This window comes from Pyricularia pennisetigena, chromosome 5 (assembly GCF_004337985.1).
Source record: "Pyricularia pennisetigena strain Br36 chromosome 5, whole genome shotgun sequence".
Classification (NCBI taxonomy): Eukaryota; Fungi; Ascomycota; class Sordariomycetes; order Magnaporthales; family Pyriculariaceae; genus Pyricularia; species Pyricularia pennisetigena.
The window spans coordinates 302098-315917 of NC_043743.1; the positions used below are offsets into that span (position 1 = coordinate 302098).

The 13820-nt window shown below is 53.9% G+C and overlaps 5 protein-coding genes across 5 annotated transcripts; 3 read left to right on the forward strand and 2 right to left on the reverse strand.

The window, feature by feature from the left end:
- Positions 1-709: 709 nt before the first annotated feature.
- PpBr36_08037 (uncharacterized protein) lies at positions 710-3558 on the forward strand (the record flags this gene model as incomplete). Its single annotated transcript, XM_029895170.1, has 3 exons — positions 710-1475; positions 1614-2564; positions 2717-3558. 3 exons carry the CDS (start codon positions 710-712, stop codon positions 3556-3558), a joined length of 2559 nt encoding a protein of 852 aa, XP_029747748.1.
- Positions 3559-4190: 632 nt separating this feature from the next.
- PpBr36_08038 (uncharacterized protein) lies at positions 4191-5963 on the forward strand (the record flags this gene model as incomplete). Its single annotated transcript, XM_029895171.1, has 2 exons — positions 4191-4889; positions 4992-5963. The coding sequence occupies 2 exons, from the start codon at positions 4191-4193 to the stop codon at positions 5961-5963; spliced, it is 1671 nt and encodes a 556-aa protein (XP_029747417.1).
- A 548-nt stretch (positions 5964-6511) lies between these two features.
- PpBr36_08039 (uncharacterized protein) lies at positions 6512-7307 on the reverse strand (the record flags this gene model as incomplete). Its single annotated transcript, XM_029895172.1, has 2 exons — positions 6512-6831; positions 6896-7307. 2 exons carry the CDS (start codon positions 7305-7307, stop codon positions 6512-6514), a joined length of 732 nt encoding a protein of 243 aa, XP_029747415.1.
- Positions 7308-7915: 608 nt separating this feature from the next.
- On the forward strand, positions 7916-9458 carry PpBr36_08040 (uncharacterized protein; the record flags this gene model as incomplete). The annotated part of the gene is made up of 6 exons (XM_029895173.1): positions 7916-8055; positions 8158-8263; positions 8336-8509; positions 8637-8986; positions 9159-9222; positions 9303-9458. Coding segments are annotated over 6 exons (990 nt in total), but the record flags the coding sequence as incomplete, so codon positions are not given.
- Positions 9459-10330: 872 nt separating this feature from the next.
- PpBr36_08041 (uncharacterized protein) lies at positions 10331-12442 on the reverse strand (the record flags this gene model as incomplete). The annotated part of the gene is made up of 3 exons (XM_029895174.1): positions 10331-11544; positions 11624-11697; positions 11781-12442. The coding sequence occupies 3 exons, from the start codon at positions 12440-12442 to the stop codon at positions 10331-10333; spliced, it is 1950 nt and encodes a 649-aa protein (XP_029747087.1).
- Positions 12443-13820: the final 1378 nt, after the last annotated feature.

Consider the following 13820-nt stretch of genomic DNA (forward strand, 5'->3'; position numbering starts at 1 on the left):
CAATTGGACAAAGCAGTATTGCTGCACACCGCCTGCTCAAGAATTTTCTGAGTTTGAATTAGTTTCCCAGTCCAAAATAGCACCTGGTGATCTCGGATGAGCTACAAGATGAAATGTTCCGTGTCGATTCAGCCCGAAAAATCAACAAGCAAGGGACAACGAAAAATAGCACCTATAGTCTACCTGCAAGATGTGTCATAGGATTGGCTATACCTTGTATTTGTGAGGTAGCTTGGAAGCTTAGGTAAGGTTCAATTGTAGAATGACTCCGCAAAGCTCAACACAACAGTTGACGATGCGAGTCGGTGGATCACGCGCCCCGCTAAGGCGAATGCGGTGGGCCAGGTCAGGCACGCTGCATCGGCCGGCGTAGCTTGCTGTTATGCATCCCCACCTTCTCTTTCTCTAGTCTAGACTACACTAATACATCTTGCTCGCCGCTTCGGACCCTTTTCCAAGGTCAAGGTCTCGATCCATCCATCACTTTAACTCGTCCGGCTGGCCCACGTCATCACTTTCATCGACAGACAACCCAATACTCCGTTTCGATTCATCCAACTCCTGCAGCCACCAACCAGCGAGCGACCGACCTGTTTCCCCTCAACTTTATTCCCTAACACAGTGTCCGACGAAACTCCAAGCTGCTTTTGGCGATGCCAACAATATAACGTACCCAGATAACCCCGACACTCAACGCTAAACCCTCAAAATGTCGATCGATTCGGAGAGATCGCCTCTCCTGTCGACGACAGACGTTCGGTCGTCAAATATGGACACATCATCAGCCAACTCAACCCACGAGACTACTCCGCTTCTTGCCAGCCCCGCCGCCGGCGCCCGCTACAATGGCGATGCAGACGCCGCGTCCATTTCGCCCTCTCTTGCGTCGCAGGCGACGTCAAAGAAGCGCTCGCGTCCGCGATGGCCGTCCATAATCGCAATGGCCATCCTGGCCATGCTAGCCTTGATAATCATTTTCGTCGCCTTTTTCGTTCCTGCCGCGGTCGAGCAGTACGCCAAAGAGGCCGCCGTCCTTGAGCCTACGAGCTTGTCGCTGGAGAGCATTACCTCGGATGGCGTCAGGGCGCGTATTCAGGCCAACTTCCGCCTAGACGGCTCGCGCGTCAAGGAGGATGGCACCCGTAGGATCGGTCGGCTTGCCACATGGGCGGTCCGGAAGCTGGGAACTGACGAAACCAAGGTCCAGGTGTTCCTGCCCGAGTTCGATGACATGCTGCTGGGCACCGCGGCAATTCCGCCACTCGTGCTTGACCTTGTGGATGGTCACAGAAACTCTGTGGACTTTGTTGCCGACTTGGTGCCTGGCGATGCCGACGGCATCCGTCTGCTCGCCAACCAGTGGTTGCGCGGCAAGCTCGAGACGGTGCGCTTCCGTGGCACGGCGGACCTGCGTCTCAATTCTGGTTTCCTCCCTCTCGGCTCGCATACTGTTACCGAGTCGCTCGTGATCGAAGGTCAATACCTCTACGATTCCTTTGCGTCCTTGTATTTCGGAGAAAAGTCTTTCTTCTAGGTCACACAAGAACCATTGTCCATACGCTTCTTCCACCACGTGATATACGAGGCTTTATGCTGATTCTTTAGTTTTGTAGCGAACAAACTTCCTCAGGTTCCCCAGTACAACATTACGAAACTCACGTTCCAGGATGTTGATTTTCCGGCCCGTGGCACGCGCGGCATTGCCGCAGATGTGGCTCTGACTGCCTTCAACAGCTTCCCATTCCAGTTCGACATTCCGGAGCTCGGATTCGAGGTCTTGGTCCCCAATTGTGCTCAGTCGGACCCATACATTCTTGTCGCTGCCGCTACTACCCGCACCGTTCACGTCAAGCCAAAATCAGAGGTTGTTGTTGAGGGCCGCGGAATTGTTGAGACCCTACCAGAAGCTCTGACGGCAGCTTGTCCCGACTCCAACTCGTCACCTCTGGACCATTTGCTTGATGACATCCTCAGCGGTGACACTCCGACGGTGTACGTGAGGGGTGCGCAGAAGCCTCTGCTCGGTACGCCCGGATGGATTGCCGAGATCCTGTCTAGTGTAACGGTGCCAGTTCCATTCCCGACTTCCGGTTTCGACGGCTTAATTCGGGAGTTTGCTCTCAACGACGTCCACTTCAGCTTGCCAGACACGGACGACCCAGACTCTAACCCTAAAGTATCGGGCACTATTCTTGTTTCAGCTGCTCTCCCATCGGAGATGAACTTCGAGGTCAACGTGACCAAGATTCGTGCCAACGCCGACGTATACTTCCGTAAGAGGAAGCTCGGTGAACTCAATGTTGACGAGTGGCAGCCGGCCAATTCAACCCAGGAACCGGCCACCGACAAGCGCGAGGCCAGACTGCAGATTCAGTCGCGCATCGTCGACGCGCCGCTCAACGTGACGGACGAGGACGTGCTGACCGATGTCATCCAGAGGCTGTTTATGGGAGGCAGTCCGGTGCAACTCGATGTCAAGGCCGCGGTGGCGGTCCAGGTGCATACCGCCTTGGGAGACCTTACGCTCAAGGACATTCCTGCCGAGGGCAAGATCCCTGTAAAACGTCCGTCTTTGTTTCGATAGAGTCAGTTACCTGAGATGCGGCGCTGTGCTTTCCTCTTGCTTGCTCTGTTCCAGTTCGTCTGCGGCGCTGGTTGGGTTCCATAAGTGACCCAGGAAGAAGTCAAAAACTAACGGCATGCGTTGTAACTATAGCACTGCCAAAGGGCACTTTTGGCAAATTGAAGCCCAAGATCGGCCAGCTTCAGATTACGGATACGACATACTCGTCCGTCTCGATAGACGCACTCGTCAACATCACCAACCCGACACCCTACACGGCGAACATTCCATTTGTCACGGTTCATGTCGTCAGCAACGGTTCGATCGTGGGCGAGGCTTCCGCGGAGAACCTCGTTGTCGGACTGGGGGAGAACAACATGCTTGCTGTCAAGGCCAAGTGGGCGCCCTCGCACGGTGGCGACAAGGCGGTTGTCGATGGCCGCAACCTCATCTCGGGATTCCTCTCGGGCTACAACACCAGCATCACACTGCGCGCGCACGAGGGCAGCATTCCTGGCCAGCCAAAACTTGGGCGTGCGCTTTCCCGGATTGACCTGAACGTGTCAGCACCGCATCTGACATTGCCTCCAGGAGAGGGCGGCGGGGATTCTGATGGGGATGAAGAGCAACAGCATTTCATCCGGCAAGCGACGTTCCACGTCTTCTCGTCAACGGCGTCATTTACACTACTTTCGCCACTCCAGAAAAATGTCTTGTACATTGAGCATATCAACGCGACGGCCTACTATAACCACACGGATCCTGTGGGGACGATTCGGCACGAGCTGCCTTTTGCCGTTGGGCCGGGTGAGTCGGTTACCCCGCGTCTGCCTGTCGAATGGCGGCTGGGCTCGGACGGTTATGACAAGATCCGGAGCGCACTGGGTGGCAGCCTCAAACTCGACGCCAGAGCGGATGTCGGCGTCAGGCTGGGAAACTGGAGGGAGGAGGTTTGGTATGTTGGGCGGGGTATCGGGGCAAATATCAGAGTATAACAGTGTCTGTATGTTTGTCGTCGCAGAAGCCTACGATGGCCGACAATAAGTGACAGGCTTGGCGTTACTTGGATTGAGCGTTGATGGCAAGGGTTTGTGTTTTCTTTTGTCTGGGATCATAGAAAGGATTGGGAAACAGTACACATAACTTTCTAATATGTATATTTGGAATCTATAAGGGTTTCTATGCCCATTTCGTGACAGAACTTCATGCGAATCCACATTTGATCATGAAGCAGAGTTTAACATGGGTTAGTCGTGGGAATCTTCATGGGGAACGTTGGGCCGGTTCCTCGAGATCCAGGGGACTTTGGGGGTCTTGGAGTCTTTTGCGGTAAAACGATGAAATACAACCAGGAGCATCATCTAACAAATGCATGCAAGTCAGAAGCTTGGGGGAAAATAAATTCAGCAACTCGTTCGTGGCCATTTGATTTGCGCACTCGGTGCAAAATCCCACTTTCAAAACCCCCACTTTGGTCTCCACCAAAATTTCTCTCGTCGGAGCTCCCAAACCCGGACTGATTAGAATTTCGCCCTCTTCGCATTCATTCTTTCCGGTCGCCCTGGTTCACCCCGCCGCCGGGACAATCTTCACACAACAACACACAGGCTCCCTTTCCAACGGAAAGATGGAGACGTTAGAAAGGAAAAGCACGGGCTCGATACCCGGGCTCAAGGAGCAGGCCAACGGCGCGCTCGCGGTCCGGGACGCGCGCACCTCGCTGAGCTCCAAGGCGGACCAGGCCAAGAAGAGGCGGCAGAAGCAGGCGCAGCGGCAGTACGGGCGCGGGGCGGGCGTGGACGTGCGGTCGATCAAGAACAAGAAGCTGCGACGGACGCTGGGCCAGCTGGAGCAAAAGTACAAGGACGCGGCGCTCGAGGCCAAGGACGCCGAGATCCTGCACGAGAACGAGGCCGGTTTCCTGGAGCCCGAGGGCGAGCTCGAGCGCACGTACAAGACACGGCAGGACGAGATCGTCGAGGGTGTCGCGGTCGAGACGGCCCAGAAGCGCTTCGATTTGGCCCTGGACGGGTTGGGTCCGTACCTGTGCGACTACACGCGCAACGGGAGGGAGCTGCTGATCGGTGGGAGGAAGGGCCACGTCGCCACCTTTGACTGGCGGGAGGGTAAGCTGGGCTGCGAGATACAGCTCGGCGAGACGGTCAGGGACGTCAAGTGGCTGCACAACAATCAGTACTTTGCCGTGGCGCAAAAGAAGACGGTTTATATCTACGATCGCAACGGCGTGGAGCTGCACAACCTGACCAAGCACATCAACGTCACGCACATGGAGTTTTTGCCGTATCATTTCCTGCTCTGCACTGCCGTAAGTTGTCTGCCAGCCATGTTCTTTTTATATTTATTCGAGGATTGATGGGGTTCAGAGCCGAGCTGTTGCTAACATCATGTCACCACTACCTTGGAACAGAGCGATACTGGCATGCTCAAATATCAAGACACATCCACCGGCCAAATCGTGTCGGAAATAGCATCAAAACTAGGCCCAACACAATCACTCGTACAGAACCCCTGGAACGCCATCCTGCACATGGGCCACAACAACGGCACCGTGACGCTCTGGTCACCAAACTCATCCGACCCCCTCGTCAAGCTCCTGGCTCACAAGGGCCCCGTGCGATCGTTGGCGGTAGATAGGGAAGGCCGATACATGGTGTCAACGGGCCAGGACTCGCGCATGGCCGTGTGGGACATTCGCATGTTCAAGGAGGTCAACAACTACTTTACGCGGGCGCCGGCGTCCTCAGTGGCCATCTCGGACAGCGGCCTGACGGCGGTCGGCTGGGGTACGCACACGACCATCTGGAAGGGGCTCTTCGACAAGAACGCGGCGACGCAAGAAAAAGTGCAGAGCCCATACCTGACGTGGGGCGGCGAGGGACGACGCGTGGAGCGAGTGCGCTGGTGCCCGTTCGAGGACGTGTTGGGGATCGGGCACGACGGCGGCTTCTCGTCGATCCTGGTGCCGGGAGCCGGCGAGGCCAACTTTGACGCGCTCGAGATCAACCCGTACGAGACGGTCAAGCAGCGCCAGGAGAGCGAGGTCAAGTCACTGCTCAACAAGCTGCAGCCAGAGATGATTGCGCTCGACCCCAACTTTGTCGGCAACCTGGACCTGCGGTCCGAGGCGCAGAGGCGGGCGGAGCGGGACCTGGACGCCCCTCCCGAGGACATTGCCGACGAGATACGGAACCGCATGAGGGGCAAGAACAGCGCGCTGAAGAAGTACCTGCGCAAGCAGAGGAAGAAGAACATCATCGACGAGAAGAGGCTCAAGATAGAGGAGCTGTGGAAGGAGCAGCAGGAGAAGCGCGACGAGAGGCACAAGGCCCAGCAGGAGGAGCTCGGGCCGGCGCTGGCGAGATTTGCCAGAAAGGAGTGAGGGGTTCTTGGGAATTGGCAAAAGAAAGAATAATCAAAAGAAAAAGAATAAGGATAAGAAATAAAAAAAAGATACCCCACCTAAAAATGCTGCTCTGCGTGATAACAAGCATCAAAGTGTTGCTGGTGAACTCATCGTGGAGAAAATGATGCCTTTTTTTTTTTTTTTTTTTTTTTTTTTGTTGAAACCCGTGTGCTCTATATGGTATCTCTGTCTATGTGAACAAGCGCAATATTCTTTTTTCTTTTCTCTGCGTAAACTCTTGAGCGGCTGCGGCTGCAAGTTCTTGGTGTGAGGAGATGTCTGCTAAAAGGCTGATGACGGTTTTTCTGCGCGTTGTCCCTCGTGGCTCTCCAGTTGCGAGGCGACACCAAAGACACCAACACCAAGATAACTCGCCAAACGCCCTTCCGCCACCTTCATGAAAGAAGGTTTTTTTTTTTTTTTTCTCTAACGCCCAAAACAAAACCCGCCGTAACAAAACATCAAACTTTTTTTTTCTCTTTTTCATCTTTTCGTATCATCCTCCCCGACATCGAACAGACAGCTCACAACAACTTGAGCTTGCCCGTGATCTGATCGACCAGACTCTTGGGCGCGGGACCGACGCCCAGGACCGTCATGCTGCCGGCGGCGATCTGGGTCCTGCCGGCGTCGTGGATGGCCTCGGCCGTGACGCCCAGGCTGCGGGCGACGCCCTGCAGCTCCTCGAGCTCCTCCTGGCTCTTGACCTGGACGGCGATCTTGGCCTGGCCCATGCGCTCCCAGCGGCGGAGCAGGCGGGCAGCCGCGTCCGACTTCAAAGCGGCGCGCGTCAGGACCTTGTAGCAGGCTAGGGTTGCGTGGGAGCACTGGGCGGCGATTTTGCCTGTTGTTGTTTAGCATGCACCGCTGGTTGTTGCAGAGAAATGGTGAGGCAGAACAGAACTCACCCTTGGTCATGCCCAAGTCCGTCCTCACCACCAGCACGAGCTTGCACTCCTCCTTCTCGTCCGCACCGGCGTTGACCTCCGCCGCGTCCCTGTCCTGACCGGCCGACTTCTTCTTGTCCCTGCCTGCTGCTGCCGCCGCCGTCGCGCGCAGACCATCCCTCCTGTCGGCCTCGGCGCCGTTGCTCCAGTTGGGGGCGTGGTCGAGAATGGTGTCGTCCTCGTCAATGTCGGACTCTTCGCTCTCGACGGGGTCGCGGTAGTTGCGGCGGCGCTCCTCGGCCAGGTCGGGCGACACGAGGTAGCCGCGGATGCTGTAGACGCCCAGCAGGAAGCCCGACACGAGCGCGACCAGGCTCGTCGTCAGTATCACCGTCGACGAGTACTTGTCGGCCGACGCTAATGCTGCGGCCATTGCGGCTGTGGGTTTTTTTTTTTTTTTTTTTTTTTTTTTTTTTTTTGTCTGCTACAGGATGTTGTTTGGGGTGTGTGTTGTTGAATGAGCTTGGGTTGCTGGCAAAAATGTGGCGTTCTTGTGGGGGTATGTGTTTGCTGAAAGAACTGTGACTACGCAAGTACTCAAAACCCCCAGGTCTGGGGTACCTTGGGAGTGTGACTATTTCGAGTCAATTTGCTATGAGGGAAGAAGGATCATCAATGGTCGGCGGGCAGCTCTGTGCTGTATGTAACCTTGGGCGGATTTTTTTTTGGGGGTTTGACAGCTGGTACGTGGTAAAAGTTGAGTTAAAGTTGAAACCAAAGTCAGATGGGTGCCAAGCTGCGGGAAGCCCACTGAAAGGGGAGGGGTTGGGTTAGTTAGTGCTCCTTGCCGGTATAAGCAAGCAAGCAAGCAAGTAAGCAACCTTGGCGAGCGGGTAATTATGACTGACGTCGCTGCAAGTCAAGATTGTCGATCAGTTTTGATTGATTCGCTTACACTTTTATGATTTCAATCAGAAACTATACTGAGCATATTGATACGGACATCAATAAATAAGCTGATTTAAAAACAAAATACAAAAAATGTCGCCGAAAAAGGCCATCTTGGTGGGCATCTCGGGCTGCTCATCCAGCGGCAAGACGACGCTTGCCCGGCTGATCCGCGATATATTCCCAAACACTTTCATCCTGCACGAGGACGACTTTTATAAGCCCGAATCAGAGTAAGACCTTTGCTGTCATGGAGTGATGCTTTGCAGGATTCCCTCGGGTGACGAGACGCTGATGAGGGGTCGACGCCCTACCTTGCCCGTCCCTCCAAACAGGCTACCAAAGAGGGCAGGCCATGCAGACTGGGACTGCGTCGAGTCCCTCAATATTGGCCACATGGAAAAGTCGTTGACATATATCAGAGAGAATGGCAAATTTCCTGTGAGTGAGAATGAGAGAGAGACGCTCTGTTTTCCAGCCTTGGTTTTTCATGTTGCTAACACTCTAAACCAGCCAGACCTAAACTCTATAGAAGATCAAAACGCCGTCGGGAAATGCCCAGTCTCAGACGCCAAGATCCAAGAGCTCAAAGCAAAAGTGGAAGAATGGTCAAAGCCTGACGGCCCAGGCCATGGGCTACTGGTTCCTGGCGACTTGGGTCTTTGCATTCTAGATGGTTTCCTACTGGTGGGTCAAACATAATCCTTTTCCTATTTGCGATCTCTAATATCAACGCAATGACTATCAAAAACAACTGAAAAAAAAAAAAAAAAAAAAAAAAAATCTTATTAAAACAACACAACCTACACAACAGTACACCCCTCCCCTCAAGCACATCATGTCCCTCCTCGACCTCAAGTTCTTCCTGCTCGTGTCTCGTGACACCGCCATCCGCCGTCGTGAGGCCCGCATCGGCTATGTGACGGTCGAGGGCTTCTGGGCCGACCCCGAGGGCTACGCAACCGACGTCGTCTGGCCAAACTACGCCGAGTCGCACGCCTGGCTGTTCAAGGACGGCGACGTCGAGGGCGAGCTGGACGCCGATGCAGTGCGTGAAAATCGCATACTGGTGCAGGCGGATCGCGGCACCGACGTCGACATGGAGATTACGCTGGAGTGGGTGGTTGGGGAGTTGATGAGGGAGCTGCCGAGGGTTGCAGCGAGGTGAGAAAGGTCTTGTCAAGGGGGGAATAGGCGGAGTGGCTGGGTGTTGCTAGTCGCTGACTTCATTGCTACTACAGATCCTAACTGTCTTTTTTTTTTGTTGTTGTTGTTGTTGATTTAATGCCTTCTAGGTACCTAAACATGTTTTTTTTTTTTTTTTTTTTTTTCCAAGGCCTGGCCTGGTCCCAATCCCTGATCTTCTGCCCGACGTCTTACTGGGACATATATACCCGGCTGTGAGTGTTATTCGTCATGCCACAACTTTTGGATGTGGGGCAGAAATGCAGAAAAAAAAAAGTTGAATATGAGCAAGCAGATAGGAAAGACCTTGGTATTCAGGGCACCCGAAACAACCGAGCACATACGACCATACCCATTGGAATATACGGGATCCCGTCCGCTCTCCCCTAGTCAAACCAGTGAGGGCCGAACTAGTACTCAGGTGGGTGACCACTGGGGAATCCTCGGTGTTGTATGTTTTTGTACCTTTTTTGTTCGCCCCAGTTGTGCTCGAGGCTTCCCTAGTCTTATTCCTGATGTTACCACGAGTTCTACCTACGAGTTTGTTTTGGATTGCGGACAGCCTCAAGGAGTGTATGTGCCATCCCCTCCTTTACTTTTGCACTGCAAGCCATCATGTTCCTGCTGGAAAAAAGCAGGGGTCGAATCTTGGCGGTTCAGGGTAAAAGGTCAGGACTGTTTTGAGCTTCTTATTCCCCCATGACCCGCTACCAGAAGGCGCCGATGGGTTGGAATAATAAGAGGAAATGCAAAGCCAGAGAAGACAAAAAAAAAAAAAAATACCACGAAATACACAAAAACTCGAGGAACCATAGAAAGCAAGCTCATTCACACGGCCAGTGCCGCCTGCATAAGATCACTGAGTTCAGTCAAGTATCATTTTTATTTTGTCGTGAAGAGCGGGTCGCCTTCTGGGACAACAGAGAAGTAATACACTGCCTCTTAAGGTGCTAGCCTGTTGGCCGACCGCAGTGACGGAACGCAGGAGACGTGTATGGCAGACTTGCGCATGAGCTTTGCATGGGTTGAGAGATAAAGCTAGGGACGTAGAGTTGGATGAGTGTATATTGAGAGTATGGGGATTGTCTGACTTGTATGGGCGTTCGCTTGATACCAAGGTTGATTCTTGAATTTGCTTGCAACCGCACTTTGGGCCTGCCCTTCAGACCTTCTGGCAGCCTCATCTGTGCGAAGAATCTAGACTCCATCATAACAAGGCTGAATCCAAGCTGTCGCATGCCAAAAAGACATGCGAGTAAGCAGTGCCACCAAAGATACAAGTGAAATCATCATCGGTCCAAGATGTGCCCTCCATCTCCATCTCTATACCTGCCACCGCCCCTCCACGGCAACAGCAGTGGCACACGAACTGGGTACCGTGTACACCCGGTTCGGATCAGCCTCCCACCTGACCGCCCCACCGCTCGCCACGTTGACAAACTTGTACTGCACAACCTGGCCCGCCTTGAGAGTGATAGGCTTCTTCCACAGTGGCCTATTGGCAGTGTAGTCGCTCGCGTCAAGGGCGATGCCGTTCTGTGGGTTCCACTTGCCCAGGTCTTCAATGTCACCTACGATCTTGATCGTCTCACCTGGCGTCGTCGTCACCAGCACGCTGAACGTCACCGCCACTACGGGCGCCGTCGTGCAACCGCCTGGAGGCGCCGTTGTGGTAGGGGTGACAGGTGGCGCGCCGGTGATGGGCGTCTGAGATGCCGGGAACGGGGCGGGCGTCACGGCCGAGTAGACTCCCTGCTGTGAGCCCGTAGAGCACGAACCGGGAAGGCTGGCCGGCACGAACCACGAGGGCGGAACAACTCCGGCACGGCGGTCCGCGGCGGTCAGGAACGCTGCATACGACCAAGTCAGGTCGCGTGCCGAGCGCTGGCTACCGTTGTTTTTGTCGATTTGCTCGTCCAGAGACCCGTTGGCGCCGGCATAGCGTTGCACGACCTCGATGAAGCCATCTGCGTAGGCTAGCGCTGCATTGACGATCTGGGTAAAGGTTGCTGAATCGGATGCGTAGCTTCCGACGGCAATGGACGACGAAAGATCACGGAAAAACGGGAGGGATATGCTAGTAACCTCAAGCCGGTCTTTCTGTTTCCATACGTATACGGCATCGTAGAGCTGTTCTGCGGCCGCAAGCGTGGTCAGGTGCCATGGGTTGCCACCGTAGTAGACGTCTTCCGAGTAACGACCAACAGCCAATCCTCGGCCGGCTGGGATCCCAGAGTTGATGGGGTAGAATCTGAACGAGTCAACAACGGCCTTGTGATTTGCAAGGGCCTTTGCACTGCAAGGCTGAAATGTAAGCTCGTCGCAGCCAGCCGAGGGATCGAACGAGTGAATCGATGTCAGAATGCTGTTGGCGTCTTTACCGGAGCGATTGGTGCCCGTGTTGGTGTTTGAGACGATGTAGTTGCCGGCTGGAGTCCAGAAGCTCTGCAGGAAGCAGAGGATATTAGGGGCGATATTCCCACAGAAAGAGCATGTCGTTCCAAGCTTTTTGGCCAAAGCATCTCCCTCGATCAGAGCTATCGAGTGTGTAGCGTTAGTTGAATAGGTAGGCGCCTTTGAAAGTAGAGTCGACGAGTGGATCAGTAGGGTACCAACATTTGTACTGAGCGGCAGTCGTGAAGAATGAGCTGCCTTGAACTTCCTCCCAAAGATCAAACCCAGTTCTGTTCCTGCAGCAGGGATTGTCCAATCAGTACCTTTGTTCGATTTGTATCAATGGATTGATTTTGTCCATGGGAGAGCGCAGACTGACCAGTACTGGGCCACATAGTTCAAGTCATTCCTCAGGATAGGCCACACAATGTCACGGGCAGTGCTCGTGTAGTTGTTCCCGATGAGCCAGTTTGCATAGGCAACCAAGGCAGTGGCCCTCAACGCAGGCCCGTCCCTCTGCGGTCTTCCCCAAGAGCCGAGGTACGGAGAGAGATTGGCGTTGTACTTGGGCTCGCCCAGACCAGAGCCGTCACTCAAGGGTCCGGAAGGGTTGTCGATGCGTTGCACCTGGGCCGTGCTGGTGATGAACTGAGTGATGGTCGACTGGAGCCCGGCGTCGTACTTGTTGGCAAAAATATCCGTCAAGCACTTGAGCACGAGGGCGCTGTCTCGGGTCCAGGTGTAAAAGTAGTCCGGGTCCACGGTGGACGGAGACGCGATGACAACACCTGGGCCGACACCACGGACAAACTCACCATCCGGGCCTATGTTGCGGAGGACTCCCCGAAGGGCGATTGGGCGTTCGGCCTCAATGAAGGAGTCGACATTGGCACGTCTTGCGAGGGAATTGGGACGACCAAGCACTACCTGGACAGCATATGTGCCCAGGAGCACGAAGGATGAGATGGCGTGCATGACGGGATTGACAGAGGTGGTGATGTTGGGGGTGGAGGTCCCTTGGTCGACTCGTGAAATGTCCATGTTGTGGAGATGGATCGAGGGATTCTTATATCCAGGTCGGTCCAGTAATACTCCCTGCCTGCCTGCCTGCCTGCCTGCCTGCCTGCCTTCCTGCCTGCCCAGCCCAGCCCAGCCCTGTCCTGTGAAAATGGAGGTACGTAAAGATAATTCTTTACCCGGACTATAATGTCACACTCAAAAAAGTGGAGTGGTCTGAGGTGTCAAAGGCGGGAGTTGCTACCTTGTCGGGAAGGTCCGACTCTTCTCCGCCATTTCTAATGGGGTGCATGCAAGTGATGCGTGTCTCTTGCGGAGAGCATCATTTATTTGAAGTTATGACAGCTGCCTCAACGGCCGCTAGTGTCGGTCCTTCATATTCGGCCTGTCGTCGGTGGCTTTGTTTTGGTGCGTAGCTTTGCAGCAGTGCGGGGAAGCTCTAGTCAAGGATGTACCGTGATTCTGTCATGGGAAAGGCCAAGGAAAGCTAGACCTTGATGTACAAACGAGGTAAAATAAGGAGAACCAAAACATCTCCATGTGATGGAGGGACCAAGACGTGGAATAATTCACGCAAGATTGAAAATTACGTTATTTCCCCGTCCCGAGTCATCAACCAGCTTCCCTATTCAGCCCAATTAACCATAAAATGAATGGCCAGACTCAGTCTATTGCGTCCGGCATCGCGGAACACTCGGTTCAAAGGTACCCGTACCATACGCTTCACTAACTTTGTGTCCTTGATACTACAACAGATCATGGTGCGAGGCCAAGTCGGGCCAACATTTCAGTTCGGTCAATTTGTTGGTCGAGCCAGACACAATTAGGAAATCCGGACAACATATCTGCAGCTCCTGAAATGTGCAGCTCCGGAGAAGGGCCGACCTCAAAAGAATCCAGCCAAAGTCATCTCGTAAGCGACCCAGCAAAGCTCATCAACAACGCCGTCGTGCTTACGGAATTCCATGTGATTTGAAGAGAGAGAGAGAGAGGAGAGAAAAAAAAAAAAAAAAAAAAAAAGTCTGTAAGAATAGTCATGGTTTGCCCCAACCTCATCGATCGACGATCTTGGAAAAGGGGAGTGGAATATAACCTTTACGACGCGCTGCCGCCATAACGCCGAGCTCAGCCTTTTACGGCGAGCAGGGCGACGACAATGCGCCGAATTGCTCTGGGACCTGTCGATAGGACTGCCATCATGTTTAGCAATGAAGCTGATGATTCCCATGGGGGTATCGAGCTGCCGCAGATTCGACGCTGAACGAGCAGCGGATTCTGGGCACAGGTCCGTGGTGGAAAAAGAAAAGGAAAGAAGAAGCTTGACCTTTGCTGTCGTTGAAGACTTTTTTATGATAAAATTTTTGGAGAGCTTGGTGATTATGTCAGCGGAACCCGCTTGTAG